The sequence below is a fragment of the Antedon bifida genome, chromosome 9, assembly GCF_963402885.1.
Source record: "Antedon bifida chromosome 9, ecAntBifi1.1, whole genome shotgun sequence".
Classification (NCBI taxonomy): Eukaryota; Metazoa; Echinodermata; class Crinoidea; order Comatulida; family Antedonidae; genus Antedon; species Antedon bifida.
Window position 1 is genome coordinate 4,072,811 of NC_136234.1, and position 21,000 is coordinate 4,093,810.

General features: G+C 30.5%; 1 protein-coding gene across 1 annotated transcript; it reads left to right on the top strand.

Moving 5' to 3' along the window:
• Positions 1-2,130: 2,130 nt before the first annotated feature.
• LOC144851861 (cell division cycle-associated protein 4-like) lies at positions 2,131-19,808 on the top strand. Its single transcript, XM_078709509.1, has 2 exons — positions 2,131-2,589; positions 15,221-19,808. Exons 1-2 carry the CDS (start codon positions 2,501-2,503, stop codon positions 16,035-16,037), a joined length of 906 nt encoding a protein of 301 aa, XP_078565635.1. The 5' UTR covers positions 2,131-2,500; the 3' UTR covers positions 16,038-19,808.
• Positions 19,809-21,000: the final 1,192 nt, after the last annotated feature.

A 21,000-nucleotide genomic window follows, 5' to 3' on the forward strand; every position in this document is an offset into this window, starting at 1 on the left:
TTAAAACAGTTTTAATTACCGATTTGTACATTTAGTTTTAACACGATCTTTATACATGTATAATCATGTTTGAACATGTTAACAGTTTAATGCCTGATCATTCAATGTGTCACAAAAACAAACAAAAACATTCTTCTAAAATGTCGGAAAAAATCCTCAATTTGACTTTGTGAATTTGTTTTTATCTACGTAATGTAACTATTTTGTAAATTAACTTTTTGTATTATGGGTAAAACTTTTCGTTCCAAAGTAAGTTGAAAGGAGAGAGTCAATAAATAAATAAATAAAAATCGACAATCATAATCATAATGGCCAATTTCGGTGAATTAAATGTTTATTTGAACCTTTTTTTTTACTGGTATTAAAGCACGCAGTTTTATCGCTAAAGTTGGGCGGAATCAACTAACCCGGGTAAGTTTAAAGCCCTGAATATTCAGCAGCGTAAATGTTTCCCGAAATGCTTTCTAAAAATCCAAACGCAAATGGACACAATATTTTATTTACTTGTTCATAACAAATATCTACAAAGATGACATTGCATCAACTGGAAATCGCACATTTTGTTTTCAAAACATACACGGCCACCGGGTACGTAGGCTACTACATCTGCTACTTTTCAGTTTTACTCCAAAAAATGAAATTCTTTGTTATTATTATAAAATGGTCAGATTTTTTATTACAGCGAATTACAAAAGGGCTTTGTTAGCTATATCTAAAGCATAAGCTCTCACAAAATGATAGAATTCATAGTTTCTTTGTCCTAACATACTTGAATCAAAGCCAACATAAATATTCCTTATAAAAAAAAGACACAGATTAAGTTCAGGCACTTTGCGTTACCATTTACACAGCGCCCTCTTACAATTATTGATCGGTTTATAAAGTTCACACACGTATACAGCATTTTTCGTGGAATTTTTTTTTCTGTGATTGATTCCGGGATATTCCTTATTAATGTGCGACATTTAATTGTTGCCTGCAATCAACTTGAGGATGAATTATTTCAATTTTATTTAAAAAATATTGGCGAATAAAAAGTGTTATGACTATAAATGTAATGAATTTCACGTCCATTTGGTTAAACTTTGGAAGCATTAAGTTGAGATATTGAATCAAATAGAGCGTAACTTTATCAAACTGATATTCGCTTGCTCCGACTGCGAAATAATTTTTATTGGGAAAGATTTCACATCAAATTCTAAAATTAAAAGGTTTATATCGGATATACAGTACGAAGTCCTATATCAATATGTAGGCCTACGTACTTTTTTTAAAGGTTAGTCTGTAGCGAGGGTTATCATCGTTTTTGTGGAATCTATACGTCATAGGATATTTTTAAGTTTCTGCTTATCTTTCCTATGCATGAATTTAAAAACATCAAGTATTATGTGTGACACACGTACCTTCTGTTCGAGGCATCATATGGATAGGAGATAACTTAATAATTTTTTTTTAATTAAAGATTCACTTGCGCAGAAAAGGAACGCGCAAAATTGTATTTTAAAAATTGTAAAAATTAACTAAAGACCCTGGTTTACTTTTAACTTTTTAAATTACTGGATTTTCCGATCCAATTTTTGGTTAAAGAGAGTATACGTCCAGTACCTATATGTAACATTAAAATAGTATATAATATTAATTTGTTATCGCCTTTAAAAAAATTATAAGTATCATTCATATTGTGTGCTATGTTATGTTTAACCCCTCCACCCCTCCCTCCCCCCAATTCTGTCATGGCATCGGGAGCATATCTCGTCATCTTTTCACAAAGTCGGCTAACTACAAAAATAATAGTAGGCCTAAACATTTTACAATTAAAATCGTCATCAATTATTACCATCGTCAAAGTATTCTCAATAACGTTAAACGTCATTTAAAAGTTTTACTTTTATTATAATATACAATATTGTGGGATTACTGTACCATACTTATTATTGTACAACCCTTGACCTTAATATTACCAGCTCGCTTTGTTCACGTGCACACTTTCCTTATTAGGTACCGGTAGCCTTGATTTTACGTCACGACTTGCCACACGCTTCCATGATTGGTTGAGTAACCAACTAAATAAACTACTGAAGCGTATAGTTAGCAAGCTTTCCGTTTTTAGGGCTGCTTTGTATATACATTTCGTTTTGAAATATTGGCGTAACGATTCAGATATAATATCAATTCTTATGTTTATGTCGGGTTGCAGAAAATTATTTGATTTGTTGGGATTTTATGAGCAAAGCTTTGTTATCGTTTTCCCGACGTTGCTACTACTGAGATATCCAATCAAGTCGATTCATTGCCGACTTACTTGACAATTGCTGCTGGAACTGTGATCGAAAAAAACTGACGCGTGAAGGAGAGGGTATTTTCCCCTGAAATTTTAATAAACATTTTCTGCTGATGACAGTGACTGTAATTTCCATGGTGTTTGAAAGAAGGTAGAACCAAAGATAGTCTTTGGTAGAAACCTACCGCCATGTAGTTTGAGATCAGCATCCAAGTTGACATGCTTCTACCGTTGTCTTACCAAGAAATGAACTTTGATGTAGAAGTTCCTTCTACCCGTGTCTCGTTCAACCATTGTGGTCAAAAAAGGTAAGGACACCCGACTTAATAGCTTGATACCCCTATCCTATTTAGTAAGTAGTCAACCTATATTAAGATCGGTATATTGGTCTTAAGAATGGAATGGTTCCTACTTTTAAATCAGGGAATAAATATCTCCCTACCTAAATCGTTTATTTACAGATTATTATTATTATTTAATAACCATTCCTACATATTTATATTTCTGATTTAATACATTGTGTTAATAGTTCATTTATAAACGTTTTAGTTTTTTGTTTGAGATTTAAATTTTGATTGGTTTGTCAAAAAGACATTTCTAAATTCATTTACTACTACTTGTACAATACAAACGAGATGAATAATTATGTAAACTGTATAACAGTAATAATTAAGATTTGAGCAATTTTTATTTAGTTAGGTGTTCTTACCACCAGTAAATGCAACATATACTTCAATATGTAGATGTTCAATTTTAAAAATAAAATTTTACTGGATTTTTATGACTTCAATTTAAAAATCAAACATATTGATTATATTATATTCTCATTCTTGTCTGAAAAACGTGAATTTAATCTTTAAAAATTAATTCAAATAGCCGCTTGCAGTTAAACTACAGTGGGCTGCTGTTTACTCCAATACCTTAGATAATGGCTGACCTTATAATAACTGTATTCTTTACAGTAGTATTTTGTACTGTATTTACAAGGGCATAGCTATTGTCTGCCAGCAAACACACTCAACTGACCTTTAGGCCTTAAACTTTCTAGTGTCACCGAATCTAATGTGGTCAAGGCAGTCACATTTTTATACTGTAGTATAATTTTAAAATATTTATTGGAAAAATTGATATTAAAGTTGACAATTGGTATGGACATAACTACTTAGTAGATAACACTGTCTATGGTATGATACAATATATCGGACTGTAAGTGATGTCTAAAGCTTGGTTCTTACTGGAAACGCAATGTAAGGACGTAGACGCAACGCAAGCATTGCATTACGTCCTTGCATTGCGTCCCTAGTGGGAACCCAGCTAAAGAGCCCAAATTTCTGATGCCAAGAAAAAATTGATTAATAATAATAATATTTTTAAATAATCGGTTATTTGCCCGTAAATATAAGAAAGACAGATAAATTACATGAGCTTAAGGAAATGCTCATCCGACATCCAGACCCTCTCTTCTTTACTCCTCCCCTATATTACCTGCATTCTAAAAAACCCACAAATTTATCTGATACTTATAAAATATTGTTTTCTAATATTGTTTTTTATTTATTACAGTTCAAAATAAATAATTTATTTTGTGAATTTTGTAAAGTCTCTTATTGTCTTGTTATTTCAGCCTATTTGTTCTATAAATACATGACCTAGGGGTCATGGTTATATTGTTCATCAAGTTCAAAGTTCAATAATAGATTTTAGGTTATTAACAATGATATTGACAGTAGTACAATGACGGTTTTCCTAGAATATCTTATCTTAATTATTTAATCCAAATACTATGGGCAATTATACTGTACTTTGATTATACCATGGAGTAAAGATATTATTATACAGTGTGTAGCACCTATGTTGTACTCTAGTTTCCTCTATGGTTTTATCATGGTCATATATCCTACATTAACTCTAAAAATACAAAACATATTAAGGATATTAAAGCATATTTTTTCCTGGTACAGTAGCAGGTTTTAAGTGAAAACTAGCAAGTTACTGCACACGCTGCAGTCACTTACAAATTTGCTTAAAATGTTAGTATTGTTAACACATTCCCAAAACTCAGATTGTCTAATACTAATAGTAATGCATCTATCTTTAAAGTAAGTTGATCCATAAATTGTCCCCGCTTTTTTGGGTGGGTATACAGTACAGTAGAACTATCCTTTGGGACACCCCTATTAATTTACAAAGTTGAGCTCTCTGTGTAAATTGACTTTTAAGAGGACAATTTCAGTGAAAGAATATGTATACATATTTTTTAACCCCTATTCCCGAAAATCAGAGAAACCTCTATTAAGGGGCCACCTACTAAGGGGACAATTTGCTGGGTCCCAACCCTCTAATCAGTTCTACTGCAAGTACATAAACATCAGGAAGTGCTTATAATGTTTTAGTAATTTTAATCAATTTGATCAATTGGAAAAGGAGGTTAATCGCTCTCCCCCACCCCCAAAAAAGAAATACCACCCTAGACTTAGTACTGTTGTTGTCTCAATAAAAACTGTTTATTCATTGTACAGTCTAAACCACTTCCATAGTTCCACTGTATGCCATGTGTGTACACCCACTGTTACCTGCCTGTGACTCATCTTGGATTTTTTAACGTTGTGTAATTTTAAGCAAAACAATACACAAACAACCGACGAACAATAAATGCCTGTCATGGTATTATTAATATCTGTATACTCAATTTCAATTGAAAACTTTAGGAAACCCCCTTTACTTTGTGTTAAACTTGTTTTGTACTGTTACTAAGCTTTGTCAAGAAAACATATAGCACAGTAAATAAAATTAATTGTAGTATTTAGGTGGAGCTACATTTATTACTACTATACTATACATTGTAGTTTGTAGTATTTAGGTGGAGCTACTTTTATTACTACTATACTATACATTGTAGTTTGTAGTATTTAGGTGGAGCTACATTTATTACTACTATACTATACATTGTAGTTTGTAGTATTTAGGTGGAGCTACTTTTATTACTACTATACTATACATTGTAGTTTGTAGTATTTAGGTGGAGCTACATTTATTACTACTATACTATACATTGTAGTTTGTAGTATTTAGGTGGAGCTACTTTTATTACTACTATACTATACATTGTAGTTTGTAGTATTTAGGTGGAGCTACATTTATTACTACTATACTATACATTGTAGTTTGTAGTATTTAGGTGGAGCTACATTTATTACTACTATACTATACATTGTAGTTTGTAGTATTTAGGTGGAGCTACATTTATTACTACTATACTATACATTGTAGTTTGTAGTATTTAGGTGGAGCTACATTTATTACTACTATACTATACATTGTAGTTTGTAGTTTTTAGGTGGAGCTACATTTATTACTACTATACTATACATTGTAGTTTAACAAGTCATTATTCTGAATTATTTACGTTGTTAAATTATTAATTTATTTTATCCTGATTTTATTTATCCCTACTACACAGAATAAAAACCAATTTTTACAATAAATCATTGTCCATATTATTAATTGACTTTAAGAATATCAATAAAATACATACTTGTCGATGCTATCACTATTAAATGTAATTAAAAACAGTGTATACACTACATTGCGATTTAACTGTAGATTTTCACTAATTTCATTAGGAAATTAATGTGTTGCTCTTCGTAGATTACCTATAATAGGTGTAAGCTCTGTCTACACTATCAAACTTTATGTGACAAAAAAATGTGATGTGCCCATATATGGACATGATGATGTCAAATTACTACCAAATTTGGGCATATCACTGCCATATTTAGGCACATCATATTTTTATTGTCAAACTAGTTTGATAGTGTAGCTGAGCTTAAATGAGGTTGGTCAAACTTCTGACTAAAGCTGCATTCACACTTAGAAACAGAACTGAAGACGGCGCTGTTCAATTCGTCATTCTTCACACTTTGTTTGATAGTGTAGACAGAGCTTTAGCCTGTTTACACTATCAAACTTTATGTGACAAAAATATGTTATGTGCCTATATATGGACATGATGATGTCATATCAGAACCATATTTAGGCATATCACTGCCATATTTAGGTAGTGTGATAGTGTAGACAGAGCTTTAGCATGTTTATTTTTATAATTATGCACACATAATTGTCAGCTGCGTTTATAGTATATGTCTTAAGCTTCGGGTCATCAAAATCTACAGACTACCCTGGATATTAAATATCTACTGGTTGCATTTTATTCAGCGTTATTAGGTGCATTTTGATGGATAATAATTATGAAGTGTAGCACACAAGTACAGTACTTTAATTTGTCTGGCTCTGATACTTGTACATGTGTACTACATACACACCATTAAACCAGTTCAAACAGATACAGAGAGAGGGTTAGCGTACTTCTGACCAATAATGTACATGTTTAGTATAGCAACTGAATTGATACAGTACAGGCACTTCAAAACATATTATTGCTTTATACTGTAGTATAATTGTTAATTTCAATGCATGGCGCAATTTGAATGCCTTTTGGGCAGAAAATGAAAAGTGCATTATAGTATAATTTTGTTACGGTGTTTGTTGGTATTGAGAAGCCAGCTACAACAAGTACTTCAATTAAGAACACAGAGGGCGCAGATTATCAATGCATGAACAAAATTAAATTAATTAAATGAATAAGTAAGCACATTTATATATTAAAAATACATGGGGTACAGTGTGAAGTTCTTGAAGTTCTTAAAGCTATGCACTAACTAGCAGGGGTAGATCCAGAGGATAGTGCTAGGGGAGCACAGTCCCTATTTTTACAACTATGACATTGTGACTACTTTTTGATATACAGTAGGTTTAACAGCCTATATTATTATACATGTTAGTGAACTCCCATTTAAAAATCCCGGATCCTCCCTTGGATGGTTACACTAAATGTTAATTCATCTACAATAAAATTTTCATAAATTTTGTAGTGTATTTTGAGAATTTGAAAACAATAACTTGTGACCCTTTTGATGTGTCATTGTTGTTACTCAATAATACGCAATACAGTAATACTAGTGCCTAGATATAAGTCACAAAGAGATAGTGATAGAGTCATGGTCTATTAATAGAAACATGTGGATACCCCACCCTGATGCAATTGATAAAACATTCGATAGAAATGATACAGCGATACAAAAACAAGTTTTTACAGTTTAAAATCAAAGTTCAATTTTTAAAATTAAAATTGATACTGTATACGGTAATACAGTGATAAGTACATTATGGGAGAAACTTCAGTACCTAAAAAATGTCCCCTTAATAGAGGTTTCTTCCTTAATAGAGGTTGGTTGTTGTGTGTACGTTAAAGAGTCCAGGGCTATCCAATCGGGTTTGAACAATACCATGAAAGTCCCAGTGGTCTAATGGTTAGAACATCTGCATATCAAGCAGAAGGTTCCGGGTTCAAATCTTGGTTGGGGTGACTTTTTTTCATTCTCACAGATTTCCTCATCTTATCGTTTTAAATTAATTAAAACATTTTTAGTATATCACCTATTGTTAGATACAATACCATGGTAACTGTTAACGCCATGTATGTCTATGATGACGTATCTATTTATTATTTACATATTTCATTGCGTTATACTTCGTTTTGAAATTGATTACTGACGTTGTTCTGTAATCTCTGTTTAAGAATCTATTTTATATTCAAAAGAAAATATCAATATTACTGCCTTTAATACACATATTATACGTTTTATGACTGCATATTAAACATGTAAAAGTACATATTTATTATGACTGTAAATCACATTCAGTCAATAACAATAAACACTACAGTTGTTACTTATATCATTATGATTATAAATATATATACCCGGTAGGCCTATACATAATGAAATCATAATTTGGTTTGTATTATTATTTATAGTTTGCTGGTTTGCCATAGAAAGTTTGCTGACAAAAGACTAAAGTGTCCTGTTTGCATATATTAGTGAGCCTGTAGTAGACGATGATTCATCAATCTTTGAATCGGATAGGCCAGCCCTTCCAATGTCATGTTTCTTGACTCCCATTTGGTTTTTGTGCATGCATTCTACATTCAATGGTAAACACCAAAAAGGGACAGACAGGGGGTGGATTTATTTATTTTTGTGTGTGGGGAGGAGGTGTCAAGATTGTTTTCCGTCTACAACCAAGGCCGTAACGAGAGGTTAAAAACACACAAGGCAAAGATGCTTTAAATATAATTATTAATATAAAATACAGCGAGCTGTGCGGGGGATTGTGGTGGGTGGTGAAAACTGACTACTCCTCCCATCGCCATCCTGTTCTCTATACTGTAGTTTCTGGATCCAGACTTGAAAGTTTACTTAAAAGTTAGAGGTAGAATTAGAGACAAAACAGAGAAGAAAAATGAAGAAACTTTAAGTAAACATTAGTTCGTGCTAATCACTGGCCTGTTTAATTCTTATGTGCAAATAAACACTCCTTATCTTCTGCGATTTCTTTGCTTATAATTAAATTTTAATTGTAATTGCATAGAACTGTCAGTAAAACAATAATTTGTGCTGATTAAAAGGAATGATATGGGGTGGGAGATTGTGTAATCACGTTTGATTATTTGCCCAAGCGTAACACTGCTTGGCTTCTGGCTTCCTTTAATTTTTGGCTGGATTTATAAAATAGTAGTCACACTTCTGTACTTCCCAAAAAAATCTCAAAAAACCAGTGGAGGCTTTGTTTGCAGTTGTCGCAAGCAAGTAGCGTACATTCAAAACAGTTTACAGGAAATTGGCCACGTCAGAAAAAAAACAAGTTACTATCTTTTTAAACCACCACAAAATCATAATAATTTTAAATAAATAAAACATTATTCATTCATAATATTTTAATTTATTAAACATCATTATTTTGTTATTAATTTTTAATGTCAAATATTTTAAGTTAATTGCGTTTTAAGTGAAAAGGTTGCGATTTCAAATAATCTTATTATATGAGTAACATTATTTTGTTTTTGCATGGCCTACAGACAGGATACTTTGAGCCATGCCAATACGACTTCCCATATTAGGATAAATCACAATTCAGTGCTAAAACTCTCGCATTGCAGTTTTTGGTTATCTGTCTAGAAAGTTTTTCTATTATTATCGGTAGTTAAAATCATTGAGAGATACCACATGAGTTATTTTACCAGAATCTGTGTGCATAGAAACATTTGCACCTCACTGGAGTTCTATGGGTCGACTTATAGTTTTAAGAAGGCAAGTACACATTTAACTTCCTTTTATAATATTTCAAAACTGTATGTACTTCATTATACATCCTATTCATAAACTTTAACATGAGTCATAATTCAGCGAAATACAGTAATTTTATTTTATTTCTGCAAAACGTTTAACACTATAATTTCTGTTACAGCAATTTATGAATATGTTTTGAGAAATTAATTTCTAATCAATTTGATGTTTTTAAATAAAAAATATTGTTTTAATATTTCCGTTTATTTGTAAAATCAATTATTATCAATTATTTTTTGTATCATTGAATAATATTTTGTTGGCATCATACCTTATATTGTTTGTAACTTTTTATAAAAGTCATGTTTAATATTATACTTGCGTTCTTGAACCTGGTTTACAATGCTACTGTACATTGTATAGGACTGAAATTTCAAACTAAACAGTTGACTATAGATAAATTATGCTTTTATGGCACACTGGCAAAGTGGCCATCTTCAATATGTTCAGGTGTTTGGTTCATACTTTATATTTATTAGACATGTAATCCTAATGACCCCTGTTTTACAATGCTACTGTGTTTCTGCATATAGGACTTCACTTCAAATTATACATCATGACACAGTAGCAAAGTGACCATCCTCAATATGTGTATGTCTTTGGTTCATACAAAATATTATTCAAAAATTTGTGATGAAAAAATAATATCAAATTTTTTTGTTATTTATGAAATTAAATCAAAGTGTGGAAATGCTATAAAAGTTTAAAGTATTTATTCAATTAATTGTCGTCTTATTGGCAATTTTGTAAGGATGATCACCCTGAAATTCTATAAATCATGGTCAATTGTAGATCTATTAAACATTAAATTTTTCCAGTTGTGTGGATTAATATTTCCCACTGGAAGTTGTACTAACTATCTATAGAGTTGACTTGCTCAGTCAAGCATGTCATCTTTTTCAGAGTTTTAGCCACTGTGAATAAAACTCTTACACGTAAACAAAGAATAAGACAATGAAACACTGAGGTTTTAAAAGATTTCTTTTGTAAAAGTAATTGTAATATGTTTCCTGTTTTTAAAATTTCCTTTTATGTACAAAGGAATTGTGTAAACTTATGAATTAAGTTTTTTTATCATTTAATTTTTCATCATCTAAATTTTGAATCAGTTATCCATCCCTCTCCCCCTCTAAAACATTCCTGAACATTTTTTTTACTTAGCTCCCTGATGCAAAGCTGCTTTGTAGTAATTAAAAACAATTGTCATAATAATAGTATTATATTTATATAAACCAATAGAGACAGGATAAGGCTAACCATGTGTCCTTAATAAGTATTTGAATTCAACACGCCATTTTGATTTGGGATCTGAAAAAGCTCCTTCCCCACCTCCTACCTGTAGCACCCCATAGATTTCCCCATTGAAGGTATAACAACTATTTTTATTAATGTTTATATTTACAGTAATTTGTTTCTTTTATAATTCAAATTGCAACTTTTACGATTTAATGAATACAACATGTTGGATGTGAGTAACACATTAATGATGGTTATAAAGGAAGGAATTATTAAGTCATTTAATAAACGGGTCATACGTCAAACTAATACACGTTGTCTAAACGTGGCGCTCTTCCCGTGTTATGGACACGGGTAGCTGAGAATCGGTAATAGCTCGCACCTGAATTTACGCATTAAAAAACAACCTGGTCATCGTGAAATTAGTAAGATTTGTTAATTGCATTAGGTGAGTCAGGACTTGTTTCGGTATGTAAATGTTAAGAACAACAACAGCTGTAAAACACTTTAACGTTTAAGCCCGTTACCTTTGTTGGTTTTACAGAAGTTGGTTGACTACTGTGTAATGATCTTGAATTTGTAGATACTAGCTATGGTCACATGTCTTTAATAATGTCCAATGCATTTGATTTTAAAAAGTCAACATCTATCAATTTCTTTTTCTTTTATTGTGTATGGTATTTGTATTGAAACATTATGGTGTTTATCTTCATCACAAACAATAATAACATTTTACACATAGGCCTACAGCCTATAAAAACAAACTTTTAAAAAGATACGGTACGGTACTCTGGTTTGATCACCCCTGTTAAATAATGGTATTAACCGCTTCCTCCCCTGTTGTTAAATGGAAGAAACTTAACAAAAATTACACATTTTTCATGACCATCACGATTGTCAAGTTATTTTCAAATAATAGATAATAAAAACTAAATATTTTTTTTCTAAAAAAGGCATTTTTATCTTTTTTAGTACAGTACTTTATGGTTGTCTAATTTGGTTTTTTTTAAATTACTGTATAGTGCAAAATATTTTGATAATGAAAGTAAATAAAGTAGTTTTTTAAATTGGTTATTCAATTAAGTATTTCATAGGAAGTTATTATTTGTTTTATACAAGATATGAAAAGTTTATAAATATGTTTTCAAATGTTGGTGTACTGTATGGTTAATGGTTTTAAATTTATATAGCTCAAAATACAAATAGTCTCTATGCGCTGTTTAGCATAAGTGTAAAAATGAAAAAGTTGAAAATAAACCAGGAAAAAGCCTAATAAACCGAATAAATAATGTATTGTTAATAAATGTATTGTTTGCAATATACAGTAGAGGAATAAAATAGCAGTTTTTTCAAAACTATGAACTGTATTGAGGAGATTAACATACCCGATACATTATTTCAAATTACTAAAATGTATAATATAAGTTATTAATTTCTGTTATTACACTCTAGGCAAAATAGACGCCCTGATCCTTTAGGCCTTATTTTTCCAAGTGTATATTGACAATGAAAATATTGACAGCCTCTGTTATTTTATTATGACAAGTTATGAGTACGTCTAAAGGTATTCAAGTACTTTGCAGTAGGATCATAGAAATAGAACAATTAGTACTACTGTAGGCCTATAAACACTAACAATGGATGGGCCATAAGGCACCACAAGGATGTTTGTACAATGCTACGTGACAATAGACAAGCTTTTCCTGGTTAGATAGATAGTAGGAATTTTGTTTCCTTTTATTATTAAATTATATTAATTATCAATAACTGTACAGTACGTTAAACTGCAGAGAGTTCTTGCTATAAATTTAAATAAATTCAGTAAAAAGTATAAAATATTTTCATGGTGTAAGTCGGTGATTTGTTTATAATAATTATTGTGTTTTGCCAGGGTTTCCCTAATTTAACGGCAAATCATAGTTTTGCGTAGTTTTTATTTATTTCCGTAGTATTTATCTCCATTTCCTTGCGTTCGTAATTCGGCCGAATTTCTGTGTGTATTTCTGTAGAGTTTTTCACAGATTAAGAAGTCTTTAAATATTGATTAGAATCTTAATTAGCATTTAATTAATGTAATGACAAATGTAGACATCTTAATTAGGTTGATACAATCTGATAGAATTATAAACATTACACGACTTAAGTACTTGTAACAAATGTAGTTGCATACATCATTACAAAGATAGGGTGTTACAAATGTGTTGAGGTATGGAGCCAGCCAGGTTGTTGTGACCTAGTGTTTTAGCAGCATTGGTGTAATATTTGGGATTCCTAACTGCTAAGTCAAACATGTACATTGTGAATGAGCTCACAGCGGACGACTGCAAGTGTATTGGATGTTGTACCCTGTTACTCGCAAATTACTCACATCTCTCAAACCAACATTACATAACTGTATTAATTAGATAACATTGTATTTTATACTCTGTTACTCAAATTTCTCAAACATACATTACATAACTGCATTAATTATATAACATTGTTTAATCGCTGATTAAATGCATCACTTTTCAAGGAGTGCTTTTTCACTGATACTAAAGTGAGCCCAGGTTAGGATTTTAATTTCCATGTTCTTCCTGTTATTATGAAAATACAATAAGAGTATATATTATTTTAAAACTCTTCCTTTTATATTCAAAGCATGACAATTTTATTTAATGTTGATTGGTGATAAAAGAATATATTTTTCATACCCTGGACTTTTTAATGTTGCTGTGGATATCATTTCCTTCTATCCCCATCCTTCCTTAATTCCAACAATATTTCATAATGGCATTTTAAAATTTAAACCTATTAATGATTATATTTATTTGGTCACCCTCACAGGAGTAAGAGAATAAGGAGCTCAAACTGATACTGTACTCACTCCAATTTTTCATAATGGCATTTTAAAATTTAAACATATTAATGATTATTTATTTGGTCAAAGCTCACAGGAGTAAGAGAATAAGGAGCTAAAACTGATACTGTACTCACTCCAATTTTTCATAATGGCATTTTAAAATTTAAACCTATTATTAATTATTTATTTGGTCACCGCTCACAGGAGTAAGAGAATAAGGAGTCCAAACTGATTTCGTACTCACTCCCTAAATGCTGTAAAGGTGTTAATTGTAGTTATTTCAATGGTTTTTATTGTTATTAATTAGCATAATTGTTTTGATCATAAACAATAAACAATCATTAATTCATATGGATATAAAGGGCAAATATGTTTCTTTTGTCAATACAGTAAAATAATTCCTTACAAGGAACAATATTCTTAAGCTCTGTCTGGACACTATCAATCTAGTTTGACAAAAAAAAATGTGATGTGTCCAAATATGGAAGTGATATTCCCAAATATGGTAGTGATATGACATCATCATGTCCATATATGGGCACATCACATTTTTTTGTCACATAATGTTTGATAGTGTGGACAGAGCTTTATACAGATTTGTTAAAAAAATAAGCAATAAATGCGTATACTTAATTACAGTATGTATAACACTGTAATCTATAGAGTACTGTACCAGTAGACACAGTGCATACAGAATCTAGTGTATCTAAACGTACTGTAGTTACTTTGAATTATTCTTATTCAGTGCATTAGTAATAAGGTAGGTCGTAGATTGAGGTCAAGGCCCGAGCGCTCTGCTGTGTACCTAGTCTGTGCTCAATGTGCCATACAATTCACAGTGTTAAAATTTATTTTATACATCTTTTAAACGGAATTACAATCTGATGATAATTTTATACAGTTTTTTAGGTGATAAACAATATTACATACTTGTAATAAATCAACTATTTTAATGCATTGTTGCTGGACTATTTATTTCAATTTTATTTTGGTGACATTAATGATATCAGAAATTCAGACAGATATGGTTTAATAGTTTTTTTTTATGAAGGCTCACCAAAAAAAAAATGAAATGATATGTAGAACAAGTGGTCTATAACTTTTAATATAATAATCGTAATAACTTTTATTTCATAAACAAACAAGCTTTATGCTCTAGCTGTGTTTATGATACCAGCATAATAATTCACATTCAACCATTTTATTTGCCTGCAAATCTACTGTATTATAGCAGGGAATGGCTTAGTTTCATACGGCAATTCTTAAGTATATAAAAGATCTGATTTAAAATGTCAACAAAATTAGGTATTTATTTAGTATTTTTCGAATTATTAATATACTAATAATTTAATATTATTAATTTTTCATTTAGTACCGACAATGCATTCATTCAAGAATGAAAATTATTTTGATTTTTTTTTTAATTTGGTAATTTATTCGTAACTCTCTGAAAATCGAAAGTTGTATACACCCCTTTCGGCTAGAAAACACACAACCTGTTCGTCAACCACTGCGTTTTGTATGGTGTGCAGCCCAAGGTGATGTGAAAGGGGCACTGTATTAGTAATAAGAGTTATCATTTTTACGACTAATTATTTTTCTTCTTTTTTCTTACAGTTCAATGCCTGTCCTAGTGAATCCCAGATTAAAACGCAAATTCATTGAAGTAGACGAAATAGAAGGACGCGATGGAATCCATTATTGCGTCCAACGTCAGTCTGTTCTTAACATTTCAATATGCAAATTACAAATGAGCCGTGCTCTGATCGAGCCATGTTTGCGACGTTCTGTTCTTATATGTAATACGTTACGACAAATTGAAAAAGAACTCCGATCAGAGGGTAAATTCCACGACTGTAAAAGGCTCACAAATTTAATCGCTGCAAACCAGACTGGAAAGGAAGAAGAGGATGAAGCGAACCCAGAACCTCGAATGGGCGAGGACGGGTTATGTCATATCGTGAAGAAAGACGCAATCGGTGCCCTCAACTTATGCAAACGAACTGAAAACGTGTGTGCTTCTGACATACTAGATAACAGGACTTTGCCGACGTTAAAGTCGAACAACACTCATGGTGGTGCTCACCAACCAAATACTATACATAAACCTCAGAGAATATTCACTGACTCTCCTTCGTTGAAGGCTCACGACTTTAGCTGCGACATTCTAATGAATCCCGCTGACCAACTCTCACCGGACGATTTCTTCCGTGATATTGACATCACGCAATATGATTATGACATTACGGCGTCCGTTATACCGAACTCAAAATCTGTGACTCCAATGTGTACCGCCGACGACTTGTTAAAATCTGTGTGTTTAGACTTAAGTCCGTACAGTTTAGAATCGCCAACGACGCAAGGACTCTGTCGGACAGATCTCACAGACGAACTCGACCAGATAATGCATGTGCTTGTGGACGTGGGAATGTAAACGAATCCAAACTTGTTTTGTCTACCTAAAAACAAAAATCTATCTTTCTTATTCAAGACAATGAGGTTTTTATATGTCTTTTGGTATTCCGTCTAATTTCGTAAAAAATACATATTGTAAAATAATGTAAATATAATAGAGAAATTAAAAATAAGATATATAATATTTTTTATCTTTGTAAGTTTATACTTTCCCTTGAATAGAACAATAAGAATTTTGTAAAAAAAGAGGGTGGGTGGGGGCTCATACTTGTGAAAAATTTATACTTGAATAGGCTAGATATGTTTGTATCTCATCTAATGCCAAAATTCTTAGAACAATTTTAAAATTATTTAAAACAAATGAAAAAACTATTTTGTGATTTTTAACTATAAATATAGCAAAACTTAAAGATTATCCAAACAAAAGTATTTATGTAATTTATTCAGAAAACACATTCAATAATGATAAGTAAAAAATAAGTCAGTATGGCTGGGTCATGCTAATAAATTATGTATGCATAATTAATGAATATTTATTTAATTTTAAAACTTTTTAAGAATCAAATTTAGATTGGAGAAGATGAAAAATTTTAGACCCAAATATATATGATCTGTAAATTCAAATTTTAAAAGTTATTTATTTTACTAGTCTATTTCGTGCCTAGCTTTACAATCTCTCCTTCTCTCATTTTATCAATAATGAATATTTGATGAATTTATCATCGGTGCTCCTGTGAATCAATTAATGTATGTTGTACAAAAAAGTAGAATTTCGTACAGTACAGTATTAATATTCCTCATTTACGAATGATTTGAGTTTCAATATATAAACATAATAACCAGGCCTTGTCACCCGATTCTCTGTACTGTATCTCATTATATGTCACATGTGATACATATGTGACAAATTTGCCTATGATCTCACAAAACACTTGTTTAATAGCAAGTACTTGGTAAAATAGGATGTCTATAATTAAGAGAGTAACTGTATATGTTAAAAACCAAATCTAATTAATATCAATATTATTTAAATCTTTTTTTTTCATGAGCACTGCAGTTTAAACGCCTGTTAATGACTCTTATCAAATTGCTGCATATCTTTACAAATCAAAGATTATTTACAATTGTGATAAATTGAAATTAAGTGTAATACTCTCTCCTTAAAAAGCTGCGGAAACAGATTTATGCATTTTAAAATTAAATATAGGAGACAATCAATTTGATAATTAAGCTATTTATGTATTTATTTAAAGTGAAATGCATATTCATGATATTTATTCATTCATGAATATTCATGAATGTTTCATATGCATATTCTAAATGTATTAATTTATACTACTGTCTATGATACTGATTGTCTCATCCAATATTTTTCACAACATGCATATTCATATATTATGCTTTGATATTGATTTTAATATTTTGATATTTATTTGCTAATGTAGTAAGTTGTTATAGATACAGCTAACATTTTATAAGCTTTTTATACTGTACTTGTAAATGTAACATAGGATAAACAAAAGAAAACTTGTTATGCTATTCTGCATAGTAGACGTGTATGTTTTTTTTCTGCCTAAAAAAGCTGAACTCAATAAAAAACAATTTTTTTGCACAAAAACAATCACGTTTTACAATCAAAACACTTAAAAACAAGCTGCATTTTAATAATAATTTGTCATTTTTGGTATTTAATGTTGCACTAAGTGTACTAGGTTCTGCATTTGTCATTTATGAATTATACACTCATGTAGCATAACACATAATCATGGCAATTGTTTCTGTTTAAAATGTTTTTTTATCCAGACTGTTCTAAATGAAAAATGTCTAAACCGTTTCCATGTACTGTGTGTATTAAAAAAAAGTACTGTAAAACAGGCTATCGTATAAATTATTAAATCACAATTTTATTTATTAAACTTATGTTAAATGTAATCATAATTTTTTTTATAGAAATAATTATGGATGTCAGTTAATACTGAATTTTAACAGTGTTAACTGGTTTACAATCAATATGATTACGTCTGCAAAAAGACATCGTAAAATAAATTATACTTTTGGCCTTTGACCTTTAAAATGAGAATTAGAGAATGAACGTCCAATAAAGTGAGACGGTCTGATTCCTTAATTTATGCAATTTCAAAATTTATGTGAAAAAAAGATTTTTATTTATTATTTACTCCGAATAAGGTGTGCAAAATATCCCCCCTCCCAGAATCACCCATAAATATTGGGCAAATTGTGTATTTTTATATTTATATCTTTCTAATGAATTGAATAGAGAGAAAAAAAGTGTTTAGGTACAGTATGTGTTTTTTCTGTATGTGCAAAAATGGTAATGATTTTGACAAACACCATTTATACATTAATTTTAATATTATTTGCACACAATATCACATATTTGTTCATTTCTATTAGTTTATAACTTATAATAATATTTATTTTGTTACTTTTTGTACATAGAAATTATCACATAACCAAAGTAACGTTATGTAATATTTATATTGTGATTTTATAGCTCGCATTCTAACTCATCCGATTGTTAATTTTCAAATGAAATTCTTAGTTACAATGAAAATAAATTAAACAGAGTGTGTAAAATCTGTATAACATTAACGCGATAATTCACCGAGGGAAGAGAGATAAATACCGTAAGTAAGATTATGCGAATAATTAAACACGATTCACCATGACTACCAATATTTGTTTCTACACAACTATGCCGAGAAGCAGCATAGTTGTAAAGAGATATTCATATTTATATTAATTCTATTTGTAAGAGAATTAGATTTTGAAAAAATATATATTTAAAATTAATTAGGACATTCTGAAGGCCTGAAATATTATTTAAGAATATGATTATTGTTAAAAGAGTTATTGTAATTAAGTAATTCTTCAATAATTCAACTTTCGAACTGTGCTGTTGTTTTAATATTAATATCAATGTATGTAGGTTTTTATTTATATGACTCCTCCCTCATTCCTGTGTTTAATTTATTCAAAGACTGCTACTATTGTACTGGGCACATTACATTGATCCTGCCTGTGTGTTAGTTGCAATGATAATGAATTTCCAATTTATCATGGGTCAACTCATTTATCACGGGTCAGTGCATTCGTCGCGGGTCAGTGATTGGGGAAAGAAATCAATAATTATTCAAACTGATAGGATTGTTTAACATACAATAAATATTTTTAACAATCTGCAATATATTAATTAACATAAATTTTCCTATAAATTTTAAAGGAAAATTTACAGTGCTGCAAAAATAATTGATGAACAGTTTTTAAAACTAGATAATTTTGTTTGAGATACATAAAAATGATATTTTAAAATTGGCAATGACTGACTGACAATATTATGTATACTTTGTTTTAATAGTGATTTGTTATAAGTACTGTGTAAACCTAAATTATCATAATAAGAATCTTCCAAATTATATTTATAAAAATGTGTGTCAATGTAATTATGAGGGCGAAATTAAAGCCTCATAAAAATAGAAAATTAATAAGAGTATTATAAAGCTGAAAATGGTTCTGTATCTCAGGTGTTCAAAGACATTTGGAAGTTGGGTTAGGCGCCACCTTTTCTAAGCGTTATCACCTCCCTATTGGCCCAAACACTTTCGTTCTGTCCTCTTTCATGTACTTTTTAATACAATTGTATGTTCTTGCCAAAAAATGTGTATTGTTTCAACATTTATTTGGCAGAAAATGTAAACAATTAATTTTTTAGTACTTTTATTTAATTATCCCAAAATGACTTCAATTTGTATATGTTGTATATTTTGTTTAAATTTCAGAATAAATGAAAAAATAAAAATATTATTATTTGTTGCTGTGTATTATATTTTATAGTCAAAGTTGTTGTTATGGTTACACAAATCCTTATTAAGCTCTGTCTACACTATCAAACTAGTTTGACAAAAAAGGTCTGGTGTGCCCAAATGTGGTAGTGATATGACATCATCATGTCGATATATGGGCACATCACATTTTTTTGTCACATAAAGTTTGATAGTTTAGACACAGCTTTACAATTTTTGGGAAATACCAAAGACTTTCGAGCTTCAACCTCTTTCTATCTTTAGGCAGATGAAGATAAGCTAATGTCAGATGATTAATTTATACAATCTAACATATTCCTAATCAGTGGCGTATCATGGATTTCACACATTAGAAGCTGTTGTGTAACTGGGTCTAGAAATAGTGAATTAAGTGCTGAACTAATGTTCTATCTTTTGCATTATAATTTTTGCAAATTTTGGTGGAGCCGGGGTGATTGCCTCCTACCACTAGATCCACCTATGCTAATTCACACATAGTAACAACCATACTGTACAAAAAAAACCTTATAAAGCTCTGTCTACACTATCAAACTTTATGGCAAAAAAAAGTGTGATGTGCCCAAATATGGTAGTGATGATGTCATATCACTACCATATTTGGGCATATCACACTATTTTTGTCAAACTAGTTTGATAGTACAGACACGAGCTTAATACAGTACTACCTAACATCACAGATTTGACAATAGTTTTCATATTATGAACACGGTCTCACACTTTACTTTGTAAGGCATTGTATGGTACAATAACTAATATTATTACCCACATGATATTGTATTGTAATTTGTGCTTTTGTTTGAATTCATTCAGCCTGAATGTGTGATCTTTTGAAAACAGAAAGTTTAGATAACTAACATTCAATCAACAATACAAAAAATTAAAATCATTGAAGGTCATGTAGTAGACTACAAGTCTTTATAATTCTATTTTAAACGTTTAGAAGATTATAAGGAGCTTACAACTGACTACAAAAGTTATTCTTTTCGGCATTTTACTTTGCCCCATTGTTCAGTTTCTGACCTGATCACAGCAGTAGGCGTCAGTCTGAATTCGTTTTTGCCTCAGGAAGTTAAGATGCTTTCCAACCAAAACACAATTATTATTGAACAATTCAATTAACTTCAACATGATTTTAAT